The following is a 22,500-nucleotide window of genomic DNA, read 5'->3' on the forward strand; positions in this document are numbered from 1 at the left end:
GGTCGGCCAAATATGACTTCTTATCGCGTGTAGTTTTGCTAAACTTAACTCTGTGCTGTTTGTGATCGCTCTGAGATGATCAAGCCTGTGGATCTTTGTGTCATTGTCATTTTTATCTGCAAGCCACCCACCTGCATGCTTCAAAGAGACAGGAAGACGAGGAGCGGGCAGAGGTGCGCTTGCGAAACAAACAGTTTCTGTCAGGGAGTGAGTGAGAGAGAGAGAGAGAGAAGAACCTGTAAACTCTGACCTCTGATGATTATTCCTTCTGCACTACATAATATAGCAGATTTTCCCCTCACTCTTATAAATTATTTTTGGTACAGGTATTTCAGTTAGGTATGCATGTGAACTTAACAAATACAGTGCTGTTTTTATCACTGCATGTATGAAACCTTCATTTAAAACTTCTAGGTTTATATTTAGTTGCTTTCGATGAGTCTCATCTTTCAAATTATGTCCATTTTGTCAGGAAATGTAATGAATGCTGCTTGCCTGGCAGCATGGAGTGCGTTCATCCCTTCCTCTTTACTACTAGTTTAACACAAAATAAACATGAATGAACATATTATGTCTATTGATATTAGACCGAATAGAATGGACATTTTATAATAAGATTTCAAAGTAAAAGGTAACGTGAGTACTTAAATGATTAAGTAATCTTGACTAAACATTATTTACAGTTGTACTTATTAGGCCAATAAATCAAAAACCTAAGTCTCTGTAACTTGCTTACCTACAAAATGAGTAAATGTAAGATTTTGAGTGTTGTCAAATCAAAATCCCAAAGCCTCCAGAAGCTCCGCTTTGGTCAAGCTGTATCTTTATTTTATAAATATGATAAAACAAAAATACTTTTTGGAGATATGAAGGATGCACTAATAACGTTATAAAGTACTCAAGATTAACATGAGATTGGGTGAAACTGTATTAAGTGTTAAGTCCCCTTTTAATGTGATTAGCAGCAAGCAGTTCTGCCTGGCAACAAGAGAACAAATGCACTGATTGGTAGATAATTACAAAAGGCGGGTCCTTTCGTTTTGTCTTAAAAAAACAGATCTCTCTGGATCTTGCATGTTTAGTTTGACTCCATTTCATATAAAAGTTCTTGTTGAGACTTGACAGAGGTTTAGATGTTAAAGGGCATCTATTATGCGAAATCCACTTGATTTCGTAAGCATACGTTTTTCTCTGGCTTTGTCTTTCTAAAGCACATTCCTTAAAACAACAAATGCAAGAGAATCCGATCAGATGATAATGTTGATTATATATTCAATATACAGTGGGATTATTCGCTAGTCTCATTAACCTGCATCAGCTACAGTACAGCTACATTCAATTTTGTATTTGAATATTGATTATTATATCTAAAAATAGATAGCAGTTGAATTAAATAGTATGTGGTCTGTTTTTAATCGTTGCCAATATAATAGTAATGTGCAAGTTATAGAGCTTCTTATATGGTTACAAAAGCATTAGCTGATGTAGATTTGTTTTCCTTAAGAAGGGAAATTACAGTATAATTTAAAGACAGAGCAACAATTTGTTCAATAAAACACTGTTTAATAAAAAAAGAAGCACTTTTTATGCTAATTTTTCCTGTATCATTTCTGTTTCAGTGAAACATGTACTGTGCATGCACTAACAATAGTTTTGCCCATGTTTACTCCCCCTGTTGAATTAAAACTTGTGTTTGAGTCCCGTGGAGAGAAGCTCTTGGATTGGCCCTCCACACCTCCTGAGGCCTGATGTGACTCAGAGTTCAATTTGATTAGCTCTCGTCCCATGAGCCGCAGTCTGGGATTAGCAGGACTTACAGCTGAGTGGTGAGGTAACATTCAGATATCGACATCTTATTACTCATTTCTCTGTGATACTCAAGTCTGAAATGTTTTTTTAAACCATGTTAAACTGCCTAACTGACAGATTTTTGACATAGAAGTGCTAGTTTCCTGTCTCTCGTATCACTTTGTGGTCTCTTTCTTCTTGCATAATGGAATAGTTTCAGTTCAAATCAATATTTCACGTCTATTTATTTATTTATTTGGTGAAGAGAAGTCTAATAAGCTGGGTAATGTACAGTCAGGTGGATATTCTGGCAAAATGAAGCCCATTAGGGTGACCTGCGATTGATCCGGATCCCCCCGTGAGAGTTTGTTTGTGATAATGACCTGCTGATTGAACATCATCTCTCACTGATCTCCTCTGGAAGGACAGTGCGCCTCGCTTTGGCCTTCTGTTTGTGCACAGTGAAAATGAATGATGAGGTACTGTAAGGAGGTTTGTGTGTGCTTCAGATTTGAATCGAAAATGCATTTTAAATTCCATCCAGGTTGATTGAAATTACAATTTCAGACATTTTACATACTTGGCTCTGATTAAATTTTCAGATCAGTATGCATTGCATTTTACTTACATTACTAAACAGGATGTGGAGTTATATTGCTGTACATTTACATTTATTCATTTAGCATTTTTTTTTGCTTGAAAATTGTCATGCAAGATTCGTAATAGTGAGCGGAAGTAGACGGGTGCTGAGCTTGTGGCTGTTCTATATGCAAGCATCAATGTCTTGAAATACAAATTTTGCTATAAAGTTCTTATAGTACTGTAGTTTTATAACGTATAGCACTCTTTGTTTTCAGTGTGCAATGCTTATAAACATGTTGTGATCATAATTTCAGTAGAGGATACCAAATGCAAATTATATTTGCGTTTATTTAAATAATGTTTATTATCTTAATTTGTGAACTAAATAATGTGTACATTATGTAACTTTTATGCACAATGGTGGAAATGTTAATTTTCACTGTGTATTTACAGTTAAAATATTTTTTATATTCTATTATATTATATTATAAATTATAAAGATAGAGTGAGAGAAATATTTGTCAATATTTCCTTTTATAAAGGGACAAAAATGTGTATTTTGATCAGATTTGTTTTAAATTTGGACATAACTAAATTTAATTTAGTAATATGCTTAATCAGAAGTAGTTTTGAAATGTAAGTTTTTTTTTATTAATTTCAAGTTAATTTGTATAGCGCTGTTTACGATACAAATCACTGCAAAGCAGCTTTACAGAAAATTAAATTTCTACAATATTTAGTAGTAGCTTATCAGTGGTCACTGTCAGTTAATGTGCATAAGACAGAAATTTTCTGAATAATTTATACAAGACGTAGTCAACCAGACGATGAACATTATTAACAGCAATTATTATAAGATGCAGTCACACTTGTAGCAATATTTGTTAGTTCTGTTTGTTGATTCAGGGTTAGCATCATCTGAGGTCCTCTGAGGGTCAGCATCATCTCTTCTCATGTGTTCTTTATCCAGACCGGAGCTTGTGTAAATCCTAGTTATATCCCGTGGAAAAACAGAGAAATAAATAGAGACATAATTAGCGTAGCTGGTGTTCCAACCCAGTAAAATGAATTAGTTTAACCTAAGCTAAAGAATAATAATGTGCATTTGATCAGATACAACTGCAGTCACAAATTATGAGATGCATTATTCGAATGCTTGGCGAAAGAGATGTTTTTAATCTAGATTTAAACCGAGAGAGTGTGTCTGAACCCCGAACATTATCAGGAAGGCTATTCCAGAGTTTGGGAGCCAAATGCGAAAAAGCTCTACCTCCTTTAGTGGACTTTGCTATCCTAGGAACTACCAAAAGTCCAGCGTTTTGTGACCTTAGGGAACGAGAGATGGATTGTAGCGTGGTATACGGCTAGTTAGGTAGGCAGGAGCTAAACCATTTAGGGCATTAAGTAATAATATTTTGTAACTGATACGGAACTTAATAGGTAGCCAGTGCAGAGACTGTAAAATTGGGGTAATATGATCATATTTTCTTGACCTGGTAAGGTCTCTAGCTGCTGCATTTTGGACTACCTGTAGCTTGTTTATTGACGAAGCAGGACAACCACCTAGAAGTGCGTTACAATAGTCCAGTCTAGAGGTCATGAATGCATGAACTAGCTTTTCTGCGTCAGAAACAGATAACATGTTTCGTAGCTTGGCAATGTTTCAAAGGTAGAAGAATGCTGTTTTTGTAACATGGGAAATATTTCAAAAGACAAGTTGCTGTCTAATATAACACCCAGATTTCTGGCTGTAGAGGAAGTAGCAATATATCCGTCTAGTTGCAAATTGAAATCTGCAAGATTCTGTGTAGTGTTTTTTGGTCCAATTAGTAATATCTCTGTCTTATTAAAAAATTATTGGTCATCCAATCTTTTACATTTTTAACACACTCTGTTAGCTTAGATAATTTAGAAGTTTCATCTGATCTCGTTGAGATATATTGTTGATTATCATCAGCATAATAGTGGAAACTAATCCCGTATTTTCTAATAATATTACCAAGGGGCAACATGTACGTATATTGAAAATAGCAGAGGACCTAGGACAAATACTTGTGGCACTCCATATTTTACTGATGATTAATGAGATGACTCCCCATTTAAATAAACTAAATGGTAGTGATCGGAGCGGTACGATCTAAACCATCTTAGAGTCTGACCTTGAATACCTGTTTGTAATCGATCTATGAGTATGTCACAATCAATGAGATGCAGCCTTGATCTGATGCAAGAAGCAAGTCATTTGTAATTTTAACAAGTGCGGTTTCTGTGCTTCTTCATACAGATAATATAATAATATTTTACAGATAATATTTTGCAGGAAGGTGCTCAATTGAGCAGACACAACCTTTTCTAAAATTTTAGACATAAATGGAAGATTTGAAATAGGCCTATAATTTGCCAGTACACTAGGATCTAGTTGTGCTTTCTTAATAAGAGGCTTAATAACTGCCAGCTTAAATGGTTTTGGGACATGACCTAAAGATAACGACGAGTTAATGATATTAAGAAGCAGCTCTTCGGCTACAGATAACAACTCTTTCAGTATTTTAGTGGGTACAGGATCTAATAAACATGGTGTTGGTTTAGATGCAGTGATAAGTTTTTTTTTTTATCTCTTCCTGTCCTATATTTGTAAAGCACTGCAGTTTATCTTTGAGTGCGATGGATGAAACTGAAGTGTTAGATGCTGTAGAATCTACATTTGTTATTATATTTCTGATGTTATCTATTTTATCAGAGAAGAAATTCATGAAGTCATAACTATTAAACGTTGCTGGAATATTTGAATCAGGTGGCGTCTGGTTATTTGTTAATTTAGCCACTGTGCTAAATAAAAACCTTGGATTGTTTTGGTTATTTTCAATACATTTGTGGATATGCTCGGCCCTTGCAGTTTTTAGCTGGACATACTGTTTTCTCCATTTGTGCTCAAGACTATGAGTTTCTTTCTTGAGAGAGTGGGTATTACTGTTCAGTGTTGTGCTAGTTACTAAGAAATAGTAACTAGTTACAGTTACTAGTTACTTCATTCAAAAAGTAACTTAATTACTACTTTGTTGATTACTTACACCAAAAGTAATGCATTACTGTTAAAAGTAACTTTTTAGTTACTTTAAAAAAAACGTTCTTTAATGTTCCCATTAATGCCCTTTTATGCGTTATGGCCTAAACAAACACAAAACTGACTTAAACAGAAAGTAATTTTTACACACTATTTTGATTAAGTAAGGCCAGCACAAACTGAATATTGTATATCACAAGGATTTCTGAAATAAATAACAAAACACCTGAATAATATATTCATAATCAAAAACTAAAGTGGCTTCTGCATCATAAAAGCTGTTGTGTTGAGCCCTTAAAAATTTTATTTTCACAGCTTAAGTATGAAACTATCATCAATAGAAACAGCTCACATTTGATTTAAATGTATTTGTCTTTATTCTCAACTAAAGTAAAATAATGAGCACTTTGAGAAACTCATGTTGCTCTCTCCTTGACTCGCCAAGACTGCCGCATATACTTGAATAAAATCTAGGGTGTAGGCTACACTTCAGCCAAAATTAATTAATTTAAAAAAGTAACGGACAATGCACCATGTGGTAACGGGAACGGAGTTAATTTATTTAAAAAGTAATGCGTTACAGTATTAGTTACTGTCAAAAGTAACTCCGTTACAACACTGTTGTACCATGGCACAGTACGTTTTTCTTTAACCTTTTTCAATTTGATGGGCGCAAAAGCTTATAATGTATTAGAAAAAATAGTGCACATGTTGAAAGTCATTTCTTCTTGTTAATGTGTTCAGTATTTGTGGGTTGTTTGCAAATCTGTCTTTGGTGGCTGGAACAATATTTTGTATTGTGTATGACTAATAAGATTCCACTGAATTGCAATTCTGTAATTTCCAGATCTAAGTGGGTGGGTCTTAATGAGTATAAGCTACTGATTCAGTTTGATGAAAAGTCTGCAGATTGGCCTGTACTGTTCATGTGAAGGTTTGGGGCAAGCATGGGCCTGTTGTGGAATGACTCTACACTGCTGGTTTGTCCTGTCTGTTGCGAGTTGCTCACTATAGTAAGTTCAGTTGTGGATTGATCTGCTGTGTGATGATTTGATTCAAAGGCCTGCCGCTGTTCATGCAAGTGAAGAAGCATTATAGTGTTTGTCGTTCAAGCTGGTAGGTCACTCTTCCATATGTTTGTGCTTTAGTACTTCTGATGAGTCACACATATTGCTCAGTGGAAAGTGTGTTCAAGCTGTGCTTCTCTGTTGAGATTTTATTAAGCTGTAGATTTACATATAATCTTCTGTTAAGTAAATGCATGTATATATTCAAGAGAAAGTGTGTATCCTCACATGATCCCGTAGAAAAAAACCAAATGTCATGATGCAAAAGAAGAATTCTTGTTTTCGTCATGCAAAATATGCATTATTCTTTTTTTCAAAGCACTGTGGATGTAAGTAAACATTAGTCTAGACAGCCCTGGCCTTCGTTAGACCGAGTTTGAAATCTCATGACTGCTTCTGTCCATGTGTCATGTTCAGCAGGGAATTACATCAGGTTGTTAGAGGAAGTTCAGTCTCAGTCGCTCATATTCACCTCAGGATGTTTTGCTCGTAAACAGATGTTCATGTGCTAACAGCGTCTTAACAGATATAAGTGTAGTATGACCTGTGTTTTGCCCTCATGACTTTGTGTGTGTGTGTTTTAGAAGTTGCTTTGGGTTTGAAGGTTGTTTACGGTAAAGGAAAAGCACTTAGGCAGGTCTGAAACTGACCAGATGAAACAAGCATGCCTGACATATTGAAATTCTAGCCTAGCGATGTATGAACTGTAGCTCTCAGAGGTTTGCGCTGTTGAAGCAACTGTCAATAGCAAGAAACTTAAATGATAGAGAGAAGCTATTATTTAATCATGTGTTCATCCCTGTGACCATTTGTCACCATTCAGTTCCAGTGGTGTTAGAGGTTATGTAACAATGTTATGCAGCCAGACCTTTGATCATCAGACTGAATAAGCAGCTTATTCTGGTAAAGTCCCGCCCACTTAGAATGGACGACACAATTTGATTGACATATGAATCAGCCAGTCACCATTTGGATTGCTTTAACATAGTTTTGTCTTTTTGGTCTTACAATTCAGTTGACATTCATTGGCTTCTTATTTGTCCAGTGGAATTCATCAATACATTTCTATTTTTTAATGAAGTTGATTAGTGTTTGGTTTGTAATTGTTTGTTTGTTGCTTGTGCATCATTGCAACAGGTTTATGTATAGGCCGAGCGAATTGAGTTGGCGTGAAACCTCAGTGTGAAGAAACAGGCTAAAACGAAATGCCTGTGCATGTGGTATTTTTGTGACTGATGACATCAGAAGATGTGATCAGTCTGTTAAGTATGGTCTGTTTTGTGTTTTAAACTGTTTTTGCATCAAATATAACTATAGTAATGCAGTTTTGTGTAGCTTTTATCCGTTACTGCAAACTGTTGTTCAATTATGGTTAATATCCACCTTTTTTTCAGACCATTAGTCATCAAATTATCTGTAAGCACTGCAGCTGTCATAAAAAGGAAGTGCAACTTTAATTTAACACAGCTGAAAAACCAGCTCACATCGACATTGTCATCTCAAGGTCATCATGATTCAACCAAAAACTGGTGATGTCTGGGTGGTTAAGCTGTTTACTCTGTAATTAGTCCATCCATTCCCATTACTCTGACACATAGACGATTCACTGGCCATAGTATTTTTCCACTACTTTCACCCCAGTAGCATTAATAATCATTTATTAGTTGCAATTCTGGCGTATTTTAAATAAAATATGCAATGTAGAAAACACATAAATCACTTTTTTAAAGACTGTGATGATGCGTTTCCACAGTTATTAACATTAGCTGCATCCCAAATGATGCACTATGCACTTGTACTGTATGTACTTATGCACTATGTATGCAACCATGTAGTGTATGAATTATATATGGTTATTTTGTCATACATAGTCTGATAGCCCCTCCCCCTCAACATTCCACACTTAATTTTTTCGGTTACTTAAATGCATTTTAAATGCACCGAGCGGCAACCTGGCGCTCTCTCTCGTGAAGCCAATAAGGAAGTTACTAAAACTGCAATTCATCGACTGGCTGCTTGAGGCTGGCTGCAAAAGGGAGTCAGTCCCATAGACTCCCCATGTTAAAATGCCCAACTTTACAGCAGAAAAAAAACATGTTTACAGCCTGGTTCAAAAAATGATTTTGGTCTATATTGCTAATTTTGCCCTTCAAGACAACTGTGAGGGGGGGAAATTTTTTTAAAACTCATCCGTTTCAATTATATTAAGACTTAAAGTTCTGCATAATTAAGGGCGTGGCCACTTGAGTGACAGGTGGATTGCCGCTGCTGACAATGCCGTCGCGCTAGGTGGGCGTGGCTTCAGTAATCAGCTCCCGCCTTTTGGCCCATTTTCGATTATCCGGGAGAGTCGCGCGGTGATGCGCTGCCAAGATGGCGACGGCTCGCTCTGCACACTTTGCGCTTCAAAACTACTATTGAGGAGTCTATGGGTGCCGTCACGGACACTATGTCCCTGTTTTTTTACAGTCTATGAAATGCACCTATAGTAAATATATCAATTAAAAAATGTAATATAAATTTATAAAAATATAATTTAAATACGTTTTGTGTTATACTGTAATACCTATAAGTATTACACTTTGTGTTATATTACCTTTTATTAAATTACAGAAAATGGTTAATGCTGTTGTGTGGGGATGGATGATATGATCAAAATCTTATATCACAATATTTTTATTTCACGGTAACAATATGAATCACGATATAGTTGTTTTTGCTTTAAATACTGTATTTAGCATATATAGTTAATATATATAATATATTAATACAGATTTGTAAAAAATGAGCTCAAGATAAAACTTGAGCTCATTAAAGACAACTAGACAGTCGGCCGTTAAATAAGAATAAAAAGCTAATTACAAGGACAAAAAAATACAGTAGAACAAATAAATAATAAATGCTACATTTGTATAATAAATCAAACGTACAAAAACATTTATAGACTGCTGTCACTTTAAGAGCTGCTCAGATCTAATTACTGTTACACATGTGTTTTCTTTTCCAGCTGTTTGCTTTTCACTTAAGACCTAAATAGCTGTGTTTATGAAGATACTCCGAAAGATGGGCATTATGTGTGTATTTTGTGTGCTTAAAAAGTTGGAAAGCGATATGTTTTGTGACTACATAGCACAGCAATATCACACGAGCATGAAACATCGATAGAGACAGTAGTCCACAATCTCTGCCAGTTGACAAGTTTATACTAGTTAATTATGTATATCGCCCAGCCCTAGTGCTGTGTGCTGTTTCTACTAACACAGCAAATATGACATCTTTTTCTCTTCAGAGATATTTACTTTTGAAGCAAATGGGAAAATTAGTTTCCATTCACGAGGTATAAGTTTACCAAAGTATGATGACTTCTGGATCTGCGAACACTGGAAATTTTGGCCCAGCTCTGCAGAAACTGTTGCCATAGACATGCTTACTAGATAAAATAAGCCTTATATGGCATCTAACCTAATGTTTCATAATGTTTCTTTAATTCAAATGTCAATTATTTTATTATTCTGTATACATTTGTGAAGAGCCGTGGCCTCCTTTTTCTCAGAAAACGTGGCTCTGATGCATGTTTAGGATTAGCTGTAAGCCAGTATAACTGTAATTCCTCCAGCTGCAGAGCAAGCACACGCAAAAATCAGACTATATGTAAACACACACACAATCAGCGTCTATCTCTGTGTGTTAATTCAAGTAGCTGTTGAGTCACTGACCCCGTCACTGTTTAACCCGTGTGAGGTGTGTCTGTTTCTCTTTTCCGTCTCACCTACTTTTGCAGTCTCTCTCTCTCTCTCTCTCTCTCTCTCTCTCTCTCTGGTCCTTCCTTAATCTCTGAGTATTACACGCCTCCCCAGCCTTGCTCCCTCCCCCTTTCTCTCTCTCTCTCTCTCTCTCTCTCTCGGTGTCTCAGATCTGCAGTGGTTTATTCAGTCGTTCAGTCGGGTCGTGTCCCCACTCTGTGTGCTCGCTGCACGCGCGTGTGTTTGCTCACACGGCTGGTATGTGCAGATGGGAAGGAGGATGCTAATGTATCCTTTGGAGGAGATGCGGTCTCGTGCGGCAGCCCTGTGACAGCTCTGCTTGGACACTTCCTCTGTGGACCTCCGAGAGCGAGCGCTACTCTTAACAAGTGAGTCTGCTTTCAGGATGGCAACATGCAGCGTTTGAGTGTGTTTATGCAGATGGGGATCGTCTTAATGGTTCTTGTTTGTCAGAGAAGTCAAATGACTTGAAAGCATAGGTAGGATGGACTGGTTGCTGCTGGACTGACATTGGTGTGATCCGTGTGGGAATCGTGCGGGAACTAAGTGCGTTTGGGGATTTGGAGTTTGAGACATGTCGTCTTTGAAGAGCTAGATTTGTGTTTGTTGTAGTTTAGGGACAAAATGGTCCCCAGAGGTGAGCTAAATGTGGCGAAATCTACCTTTGGGCAGGTTATCTAATTATTTATGAATAAATTGCATGATCATCTTTTAGTCCTAGCATGCAGAAAGTTTCTTTGAGGAAGTCTGGAGTGAGAATTAGGTTTATATGAACAGCTGAAGTGTGGTGATATGTCTTCATTTAGAGAGTAAGGTAAGCGTGCGTCTGTGTTCGTGTCGGTGTCATGTTTTGAGCATGCACACTTCCTCCAGTGACGAGGGGAGGGTATGATCAGAAGTTTGCATTCAGTCTTCGACACACAGAGAGAGAGAGAGAGAGAGAGAGAGAGAGAGAGAGAGAGAGAGAGAGAGAGAGAGAGAGAGTAAGAATGACAGCGGCAGCTCATTATGAACATCAGGAAACTTCACTTTTATCTTTCCTCTTTCTCTCATTTCACTTGCAAAGCAGAACAATGTTGATATTCCTCAGACATTCTGGCAAGGGTTTGTTCAACACTCAGTATTAAACTACTGGATTTGATTCTGTTTGAACTATTTAATGGTGTCTATTTAAAGCTTTTCTTTTGGCTGTAATTTCAGTGTTGGTTGTGCAAGTATGAGTGGTGAACTGGATTTACATCAGACTGATATAGATTAGTTTTTGTAGCGGAAATATTACAAATAATTATCACGCTATAGTGGCATTATAACCTAAATATTAACTTTATTACACAATATTAAAAATATTAATGCTTATATTTATTAAACATATTTAATACATATTAAAAACATAGATTATTCAAAAAATGCAATATAAAATAAAAATAAATTAAAATAGTACAGTAATTTTTTTACTTGTTTTACTAGACCAATGTATTAATAAAAAAAAAGTGAATTAAGTATTGACAAGATACATAATGTTAATTTGATTTCTGTAATATATATATATATTATATATTATATATATATATTATATATATAAATAAATAACAAATTGGCTGAACGTCGGCTGATTAAGGTCACTTTTATTAAGGCCATTGTATACACTGGTCTTATTTCGCTGGGGTATATTTTTAGCAATAGCCAAAAAAAAAAAAAAAAAACATTATGTACATGTATATCAAATTTATACAAATTTTATGCCAACAATCATCAGCATATTCATAAAATATCATGTTCAATGAAGATATTTTGTAAATTTACTGCTGTAAATATATCAAAACTTTTTAATATGCATTGCTTAGAATTCATTTGGACAACTTCAAATGTGATTTTCTCAGTAATTTTTTTTTTTTGCTCGCTCAGATTCCAGATTTTCCAAAAGTTATATCTCGGCCAAATATTGTCTGATCCTAACAAACCATACATATATGTGTGTGCATGTGTGTGTGTATGTGTGTGTTAGTGTGTATATATATGTGTGTGTGTGTGTGTGTGTTTGTGTGTAGATATTTTTTGCAAGATTTATGCTTTTTTTGGGGGGGGGGTATACTTTGGAAATTTCCCATTGACTTGCATTCATAGAATCTTCAGTATTTCAAATGTATCCAACTGTGATGATGTCATTGCTATAGAATCAGAAAGAGCTTTAATGCCAAGCATGCTTGCGCATACAAGGAATTTGTTTTAGTGACATAGGCTTCCAGTACACAGAGACAACAACACACAGACAAAAAAAAAAAAATAGGCAAATAATTAAGTGTATAAAGAATTGTGATATAAATGATAATGGAATAGGATTGAATAAGATAAGATGCAGGGATGTACTAGGATGGAGGGGAAACAAATAAATATAAGGATATTGCACTATATCCATATGCACACTGACTGTTGTTTGCTGCATGTATGTAACTCTTTATTGTTGCATGTGTTGTTTTTCGTGTGCTGCTGGTCAGATCCTGGATGTGTCTGTGCTGCGTGACATGACAGCAATAAAGAGTCTCTGATGCGGCATTTCATTCACTCTGAATCAAAGACTAACACATACACTCACCTTAAACCAGAACACGTTTGCTGCCTTCCAAATACTGCTGTTTCCTTCAGGAAATGCTTATCAAGTTTCATTATGTTCGTCTGCTTGAATCACGAGCAGATTGTCCTGCTCCTTCTGGCTATGAGCTATGAAGCTGTTGCTGAAAATGAGGGGCTGCGTGTTTGTTTGTGTCTAGCACATTTATTGCTTACGTTTATGTGTGTCTGTAACAGGTTTTTAGATGCTCTGTTTTTTCTGTAGTATAAATTGCTTCAGTAGTTTTTTGTTGTTGTTGTTGTTTTTCTAGCTGGTGTTGTTTTTTTGTTTTCTTGGGTATCCACAAGTGTGTGTGTGTGTGTGTGTGTGTGTGCTTTTGCTATGTTGCAATGCACCTGAGAAGCCGCTCTATTAGCGTGAAGCACAGAGGAAGGAAGTGTTTGTGCAGAAGAGGTCAGTGTAAAGGATGCCCTTTAAAAGCAGAAAAATTCCTCCACCAGCAGTTGGAAATGAACACGACGAAAACGCTCTCGCATGTGACTCATCTTGAGACTGAGACTATTTCTGTGGTGTTGACTGGTCCTTCATGAGTCGCCTAAAAGCACAGAAAGAAAGAAAGAAAGAAAGAAAGAAAGAAAGAAAGAAAGAAAGAAAGAAAGAAAGAAAGAAAGAAAGAAAGACAAATGGCCTTACGCTGCAGGTGGTTTGTTATCAAGATTTCACACTGTTGTGACTGTGGTTGTTTAAAATTGCTCTAGGTAAAAGAAAAGCAAGAGAAATATGCTTCTAGAGTAAAGAACAACAGGACTAAAAGCCTTCTGGTGTAAAAGGTCTTTTTGAGGTTTGCTGTTTGCTTCAAAACAGTAAACAGAAACTAAAACCACTTTTCTAAACACCTACCTGTCTAATTATATAAGATATGGTCATATGGGTAAACCAAGTGATTGCTAAAGGTCTAAAGTTTGATTTTGAGGTTTGATTCATGCTGCTATTATATATTTCATGATTTTCCGTTTTGTTCAAGGTGATCAAATCAATAGTTTTTCAGGAACTGTTGAGCAATCCAAGTATAGCGGGTAGAAAGGCATGAAAAACACACTCTGGACAAAACAAATACAGCTAAATAATACAGAAGACCTCATAAAATGAGAAGTTACTGTATAAAATGACAGAATAAATAAAAAAAAAGCCAAACTTATTTTATTTTTACTGTGTTGCTCCTTCAGTATTCAATTTACATTTGGTACATTTTTTATTTTAAAATGATCCAATTGACTTACATTAGTCTGGGGATCTAAATGGGTCTGTTTGAACAGTTGCAACTATTGTGTTCCTCAAGCACTGCAAACGTTACAAAAGAGACATAGACCAGTATTTGTGTGTCTATAATGCTGATACTTCTGAAGTGTATGTAGAGGATTTAGCTGTTAACTCGACACACATCTGGCTCTTCCACTAAAGTCTTTGTCAATACTGGGAATTGGTCTGTAACCTTTTCAGCACATGTAAAACATCAATAAATCACTACTCGCTCTGTTTTAACCTCCTGTGTAGTGGCTGGTGACCTTCTTATTTAACTGAATTGAAATGGGTGATGATGCTAAAACCATTGCTTGCTTGGGAAAAAGCACTGTTGTTCCTAATTACCCCACATCGCTGTCAGAGCCAAACCGTATACACCGTATTCCCCCGTATTTCATCATGTCAAGCACAAGATCCCTTCTTGATCTCTGACAACACTTTGTCTCTGTAAACACCATCCGCACACCTTCATGAGGAAATCATTATTTAAAAAAGATAAACAAGCAAATGACAGGAAGAGTTGGCGACATTACATGCCACTTATGTTTGGGTTGAGATGGTTTTAAAGTGAGCTGGATTTGTGGAGTGGAAGAGTTGATGTTCAATAACATATCTCAGTTGTATTCTGGCTACTGTTTAGATTACTTTTAGATTGCTTTTATATATATAACTTGCAATTAAATGCAATAAATCAAAAAAAAAAAAAAAAAAGAGGAGGAAGAAAATATATTCCTTTTTTTATACATCAACATCATGAAATACATTAAACATTACATGACACCATGGTTTCCCTGAGTGTGATTAATAGTTGATAAAAAAAGCTAATAATTAATTCAGTCATAAAAGTGTAAGATAAAAATAAACTATTTCAAAAATAAAAAACTACATATGGAGCTGTTTGTTTACCTGCATGTCAGTGTGACCATTAACTATCATCTGAGAACTTGTCTGTTTAAATTAGTGAAATATATTAACTTTCTCAGGTATATTTCGAGTGAATGTATTATTATTATTATTATGATTTATTATTTTTTTTGTCAAAGGGTTTGGCTGACAAAAAAGTTTGGGAATCCCTGCATTACTTGAACACACATTAATAAACATGAAAGGAAACTTTAAAAGAGAAAATATGAATAATTTATTGCCATTGTGTGAATAACTTGTAATCATGTATTCCAGAAAAAAACTGTAATCAGAAGCATTTTAAAATGTGATATACTCTATCCATCTTTGTATATGTTTATTTATATGTCCGAACCAAGGGAGAAATATACACTCCAAACCAGCCAGGTGTGAAAACGGCAGAAAAACTCTCAGCTCTATTTAACTCATGCATAAATCAGTTCCACAGCATTTTCAAATCAGAGTGTGTTTTGGCTTCCACAGGGTCTTTACAGTGAAGAATACGGCACAGTGATTAATTTTTGAGAAATGTCTAGGGATTCCTGTCTCTCTGTGTGTGTGTATGTGTGTGTGTGTGTGTGTGTGTGTGTGTGCGTTGTAATTACTAATTAAGGCAGTGTAGAGGGCTGTGTGTCCTTGCTATGACCGGTTCTCTCTCGGTGCAACAAAACCAGAATGATGAACACATCCAGTCCATATTTATGTCTGTGTTTTCTTATTATGTTGCTTGAAAAAGCAATTGTGTTTAAGCTCCATCCTTCTGAGACCAGACATTTCTGAACTGTCTCTCCTCCTAGAGCTCTCAATGTAATCTGTCGGCCTCCGTCAGTGTCTGTCTGTCTGTGGAGCGACTGCTAAAATTCACGCTCTTAATACAAAACTTAGCTTCTTCTAGTTCCGTTACATTATTTTCCTTTTCTATTACACTTCAACTCCATTCCTGTTCCTCTAGCAAGCTGTCTCTTGTCCACTCTGTGTGTTTGTGTATGTTTATTGATGGCTTCTTTCCTGCACTGTGTGTTTATTCATGCTCATTGCCACTGCTGGATTCATGCAGAAACACACAAACATGTTTCCAGGCCAGGAGCAGATGATTACTGTGTGACAGGAATGAAAATCTTCCCTGCAAACCATCATATCTGTCCGTCCGTCCATCTGTCTGTCTGTCTCTGTTGTTTTTCTGTCACTGTCTCTCTGTCTGTGTCTGTCTGTCTGTCTGTCTGTTCTGTCTGTCTCTGTCTCTGTCTGTCTGTGTCTGTCTGTCTGTCTCTGTTGTTTTTCTGTCACTGTCTCTCTGTCTGTCTGTCTGTTCTGTCTGTCTGTCTGTCTCTGTCTGTCTGTCTGTCTGTCTGTGTCTCTGTCTGTCCGTGTGTCTGTCTCTGTCTGTTCTGTCTGTCTGCCTGTGTCTGTCTCTGTCTGTGTCTGTCTGTGTCTGTCTGTCTCTGTCTCTGTCTGTGTCTGTGTCTGTGTCTGTGTCTCTGTTCTGTCTGTCTGTCTGTCTGTCTGTCCGTGTGTCTGTCTCTGTCTGTCTGCCTGTGTCTCTGTTCTGTCTGTCTGTCTGTCTGTCTGTCTGTCTGTCTGTCTGTCTGTCTGTGTCTCTGTTCTGTCTGTCTGTCTGTCTGTGTCTCTGTCTGTCCGTGTGTCTGTCTCTGTCTGTGTCTGTCTGTGTCTGTCTGTCTCTGTCTCTGTCTCTGTCTGTCTGTGTCTGTGTCTGTGTCTGTGTCTCTGTTCTGTCTGTGTCTGTCTGTCTCTGTCTCTGTCTGCCTGTGTCTGTCTGTCTGTGTCTGTGTCTCTGTTCTGTCTGTCTGTCTGTCTGTCTGTCTGTCCGTGTGTCTGTCTCTGTCTGTCTGTGTCTGTGTCTGTGTCTCTGTTCTGTCTGTCTGTCTGTCTGTCTGTCCGTGTGTCTGTCTGTGTCTGTCTGTCTCTGTCTGTCTCTGTCTGTCTGTGTCTGTGTCTGTGTCTGTGTCTGTGTCTGTGTCTGTGTCTCTGTTCTGTCTGTCTGTCTGTCTGTCTGTCTGTCTGTCCGTGTGTCTGTCTCTGTCTGTCTGTGTCTGTGTCTGTGTCTGTGTCTCTGTTCTGTCTGTCTGTCTGTCTGTCTGTCTGTCCGTGTGTCTGTCTCTGTCTGTCTGTCTGTGTCTGTCTGTGTCTGTCTGTCTCTGTCTGTCAGTGTCCGTCTGTGTCTGTGTTTTTCTGTCTGTCTGTCTGTCTCCGTCTGTCTCTGTATAAACTCATAAACTGCCAAGCAATAGAATTTTTACACTTTATTATTAGACTTTTGCAAATTTGGCATGAATTGTGCAAGTGAATCTTGACTAATGAAGGTAATGTAGATCAACCAATGATAAACAATTTCTCTGAAATAGCTCAAAGGTTCATCTTTAGTTGCAAAGCTTATACTGTATAGACCGAGGACAACACAAGAGTTACAAATTCTGAAAATTGACTTATTTTCATCTTTGTGCCTATATTTCTTTTTCCTTTTCTATATCACAATGACATTGTAAAGGGTTGTATTTTTTTTTTTCAGCCAGACCACTAGTAACAGTGTAACTGGGAATTCTATCCAGGTCTCTTTCAATCAATATCCCACATACAATAATGTGTAAATATGTACTTTTGAAATGATAAGCATATGGCATACTGTTCAATACAGTAGTTTACATCAGAACATCCCTCCAGAGTACACTGTTATATTGACACCATGCCTAAGCAATTTGACAGTTTGCGATGACACAAGGACTTGTCATTCTGATGGCACTGTCATGTTCATTGAAACAGATATTTATTTTTGAGAGATGAACTAAGGGTTTTAAAGAGACTGGCAGGTGATCCATGGTGTTTTGCTATTTGTACAAGTTTTTTTGAGAAATGCACTTACTGTTTTGCAAATGTCAAGGATGATTTGAGAAATGTACCAAAGCGATTGAATAAAACTGTAAACATTACACTTACATTATTTAGAATTGATTCTGCTACATAACATTCAATTTCACATTAAAATTATATATTTCATTTGTTACCTCGATTCAAATTCAGAAATTTATTTGGAATTTAAAAAGCAACTGTACCTGAAAGTTGCAGAACAGTTTAGATATAGAGAGGTCATTAATAAAAGTGTATGTAAGATAATCTCCCGATGCTTTTATCACATGTTCTACAGTCTGCGTTCATGTCATGACTACATTCTCCTGTGTTTCTCTTTAGAGCAACATCTTGGGAAGTAGCAGCTTCTCTGTGACCGATCTTCTCCAGTCTAAGGACCAGCAGCTTTCTCTCAGCCTGAGGTGAGTTGCATTGTGGGAGTTTTAGCATTGTCTGCAGTGCTGACTTCATTGAGGCTGCACTGTGGTTTTTAAGTGTAAACTTCATTTGCTGGGTTTCGTGCTCCTGTGATGAGCTCTCTGGAGGTGGATGATGTCAGGCACACACAGCTAATCAAACAGGACTGAGACTCCAGCAGAAAACAGGCCATCTGCTCCTATATTTGGCACACAGCTCCATCTGATTGTCCAATGAATGCACAGCTTGAGTTTGCATTGTACGGTATGGCAGAGTGGCATGACAATTTATAGCATGGTAGATTTATGTTTACACATTGAGGAATCTGGAATAAAGTGAAAATGTGGAGCAGAACGTGTCCCAAACTGTGGCTCATCCAACGAATTTAAAGAAAAAAATGATTTCTCGAAATTATTTGCTAATAAACACAATTAAGCCCACCTAACATTAAAGTTATTGAATATACTTTTATATGGCAATAATTTCATATTAAATTTTCAAATTAATGTTGAAACAACATAAATATAGTATATTTTTAATATTTGTTTACTGGCATCTTTATTTTATGACTGAAGGCCGGTGTAACTGATAGCAATATCACTGATGTCTCCAAGAAATTGTAATTTACTTCCCCTAATATTAATATAATATAACCATTGACTAAATAATCATTACAGTATAATTAAGAGCTATCAATTTTAACGTTTAATAGACTTAAACAAAATAACTGCTTCTAATTTAAGTGAACCCGTCATAATAAATGTCATATTTCCCTGTGCTCTTCAGCAAGTAGGAGATATACAGAATTTTAATACGGTTTTCAAACACTAAATTCTCAATTAAATATGAATCCTTAATGTGTTTAATATTTGTAATGCCATTAAACTAGAAAAATTAATCGCCTGTGTTAACGCGCTAATTTTGATAGCACTCATATTAATATAATAATACAAAATAATTAAGTAATAGCGTCCATCCCTATTGTATTATTTTTAGGTTGCATTTTAGGCTTGTTCCTGTAAATGTACTGTAAATTATATTTAAGCACCTATTAAAGGACAAATTGGTATTCTCATGATTGATAGTGTCATGATGGTGAGTGACAGCTGGATGGATTCCCTGCACACCGCATAACATGACGTTTCGTTTCCATCATCAGTTCACATCAGTTCGTTTCCATGGGCGGTTTCAGGTCTGAGATTAGCTCTGTTTTAACTGGGGTTCCTCAGGGCTCAGTCCTGGGCCCTCTGCTTTTTAATATTTATCTGGCACCACTTGGACAGTTGTTGCGATCACTTGGCCTCCATTATCACTTTTATGCTGATGATACGCAGATTTATATACACTCAAAGTTTGATGAACATCTTGATGTTGATTTTCTGTCCGGCTGTGTTTCTGAGATAAAGGAATGGATGAGTACAAATTTTTTGTGTCTGAATAGTGGTAAAACTGAAGTTATGCTTATTGGTTCACGTCATCAAATTTCAAAAGCTGGTTCCTTATCTTTGACTATTGATGGCTCTGTCTTGGCTACTCAAGCTAAAGTGAAGAATCTTGGAGTTGTTTTTGATACCAGGCTTTCATTTGATTCTTTTGTTCAGAGCAGAGTTAAATCATCCTTTTTTCACCTCAGAAATATAGCTAGATTACGCCCTATGCTTAATTTCTCAGTAGCTGAAAAGCTGATGAATTTCTTTGTCATCTCTAGGATAGATTCCTGTAACGCCCTTCTAGCCGGAGTCTCTAAATCCACACTTAACAAACTACAATATGTACAAAACTCGGCCGCCAGGATATTGACTGGGTCCAGGGTATCCAATCACATCACTCCAGTTTTGGAGTCCTTACACTGGCTCCAAGTCCGATTCAGAGTAGATTTTAAAATTATGATGCTGACATACAAAGCATTGCATAGCTTGGCCCCTTATTATTTATCTGAGTTGTTAACTGCCTATACCCCAACTCAGAGTCTGCGTTCTTCACAATCCTACTTGTTGGTTGTTCCTCAAACACGCTTACGATCTATGGGTGACAGGGCCTTTTCTTCATATGCTCCTGTCCTTTGGAATTCTCTGCCTCCTGATCTTAGGGAAGCACAGGGCTACGACATTTTTAAAGGTAGACTTAAGACTTATTTTTTTTTAATTAGCATTTGATTGTTGATGTTACTTTTATTGTTTGAGCTTTGTATTGCTTGTTTGTGTACAGCGCTTTGAGAAGTTGCCTTTAAAGGCGCTTTATAAAATAAAGTTTATTATTATTATTATGACAACATTAGTATTAATATTGATGATGGTTTCTCTTTATTTGGCGTATTGCTCATGTTAGGGTGTAGACTCTGGCCCTTGCTTCGTGTTGTGTGTTCTGATGCACTGTCAGTGGCTGGTTGTTTTTCGTGTCTCCATTGAAGCTCAGAATAGTGTTTCTCTTTGGTGAGGAGCAGCAGAAGTACAAAAGGACTGCGCTCTTGTCTCTTGTGTAATGCAGCAAGACGTACAGTACACGGGGTGCAAAAGTCTGGGAAGCTATTTTTTTCCATATTGTAAAATGGTATAAGCTGTATTGAAAAATGAAGGTGGATGTCTTTGGTTTGTGTCTCTTCTGCTTTAATTAAAGCTGTACCTGAGCTTCAGCATGCTCTGAGATGTTTTAAAGAGCACCTTGAGCTTCGATGGAAGAATGTAGGACTATCTGTTACACTGAAAGAAGTTTCCACCCATTTCAACTCAACTTAAAAAAAAAAAGTTTTATCAAACTTTGTTTTGTTCAGTTGCTGCTTTCTTTCTTTAAGTTGAATTAAATTGGCTGTGCAAGCTATTTCAACTTTCAAATTATATTAAACTGACTTAAAAATCGAGTCTCTTATAACTCATATAAGAGCTTGAAATTGGTTAAAGTAATGGTAAAACATGTTACCATGACTTTATTCATCAAACTTATGGATTTTTTTTTAACAGTGTATGTATCTCATTGACCTGAGAGTGACCTACTGTAGAAATAGTGTAGAATGTGAAATATTTGTTTTGTGCTTTTCTTTCAGAAATCAAAATCTTTATTTCTATTTAAATGCTACAGCAACCCTTACGTTATTTATGTGGACCCCATATGTTGTATTTGTTTATGCATTATTTTTGGTGCTATTCAAGAGAATTAGTTGTACTTTTCTATTATGTCGTAAATATATTTGAATAATTTGTTATAAATCCCAAAACATATTGTATACTCATAGCCAATATAATTTAATATATATTTATATTCTTCTTCAATGCATAAGTGCAAGTTACATTTATAATGGAATATTTTATATTTTATATCCTTGTTGAAGTTTTATTATACATTTAGATATTTAGTAATATTTATGAACTACATGTACTGTATGGTTAGGGTTAAGATTAGGGTTTGGTTTAGGGTTACTTGCATGCAATTATACATGTTATTGTTATTATAATTGTAAGTACATCAAACGTATAACAAGGACAACGTAATATAAAGCAGTACCTATTTTTTTGTACCATTTCGATTGCATAATTTGCGTTGTAGAAATGACTCATTTTCTGAAATGCTTTTGCAATATATTTCACGTATGGGAAAAATACTTTGAGAAAGTTTCTGTTGAAAAAGTGGTTGGCACTCTCGATCTCTCTGTCTTCGATTGTTGATAATCAGCACTCTCTGTTGCAACTTTTCTCAGTTGTTTTGGGGTGTTTTTGCAACTCTATTGCTCGACCCGGCCGAGACCTTTCACACAGTTGTCAGCTCTGCTGCGCTGTGGTTCAGGAAGTGTTGTCCCCTCGCAGGTCAGCTCTTCCTCTCTCTATATCATCACACATTCAGTTATTTATAGATCCTTATCCAAGCAGTCTCAGATGCTGCAATAAAGAGCGGCCTGCACTGGAGATCTCTGAGTCTTGAATTCAATCGCTTTACAGTCCCAGTATTGATTAGGAGGGAGTTTATGGGAGGAGACGTGCTGTACCCATGGCGAATGAAATCTAGCATCCTCTAAACGATAGCAGTTCGCTCTTACTCCAGATAACATTTCTTCTTCACTAAATGAAAGTTTCATCATATGTGTGATCAGGGTGTTAGATTACAAACTTTTTTCTGTACCTGGTGAATTTTTCTGACCATAATTATGAATTATTTGCATTATTTTGTAGCAGTGTTACAGCTTTGTAGTTG

General features: G+C 36.5%; 1 protein-coding gene across 8 annotated transcripts in view; it reads left to right on the top strand.

Moving 5' to 3' along the window:
• Positions 1-22,500, top strand: part of LOC113097576 (type II inositol 3,4-bisphosphate 4-phosphatase-like) — a 127,552-nt gene that overhangs the window by 18,397 nt on the left and 86,655 nt on the right. For 4 of the 8 annotated variants that reach the window (XM_026262817.1, XM_026262819.1, XM_026262824.1 and 1 more), the window contains one exon: positions 18,244-18,323. In XM_026262817.1, the coding sequence (XP_026118602.1) occupies positions 18,244-18,323 (80 nt within the window). Of the gene's footprint in view, positions 1-1,678; positions 1,832-6,366; positions 6,551-10,384; positions 10,634-18,243; positions 18,324-22,500 lie in introns of those variants that run through there. The other 4 variants (XM_026262823.1, XM_026262820.1, XM_026262822.1 and 1 more) reach the window with 4 other exon arrangements.

This window comes from Carassius auratus, unplaced genomic scaffold (assembly GCF_003368295.1).
Source record: "Carassius auratus strain Wakin unplaced genomic scaffold, ASM336829v1 scaf_tig00216332, whole genome shotgun sequence".
NCBI classification, from domain to species: domain Eukaryota; kingdom Metazoa; phylum Chordata; class Actinopteri; order Cypriniformes; family Cyprinidae; genus Carassius; species Carassius auratus.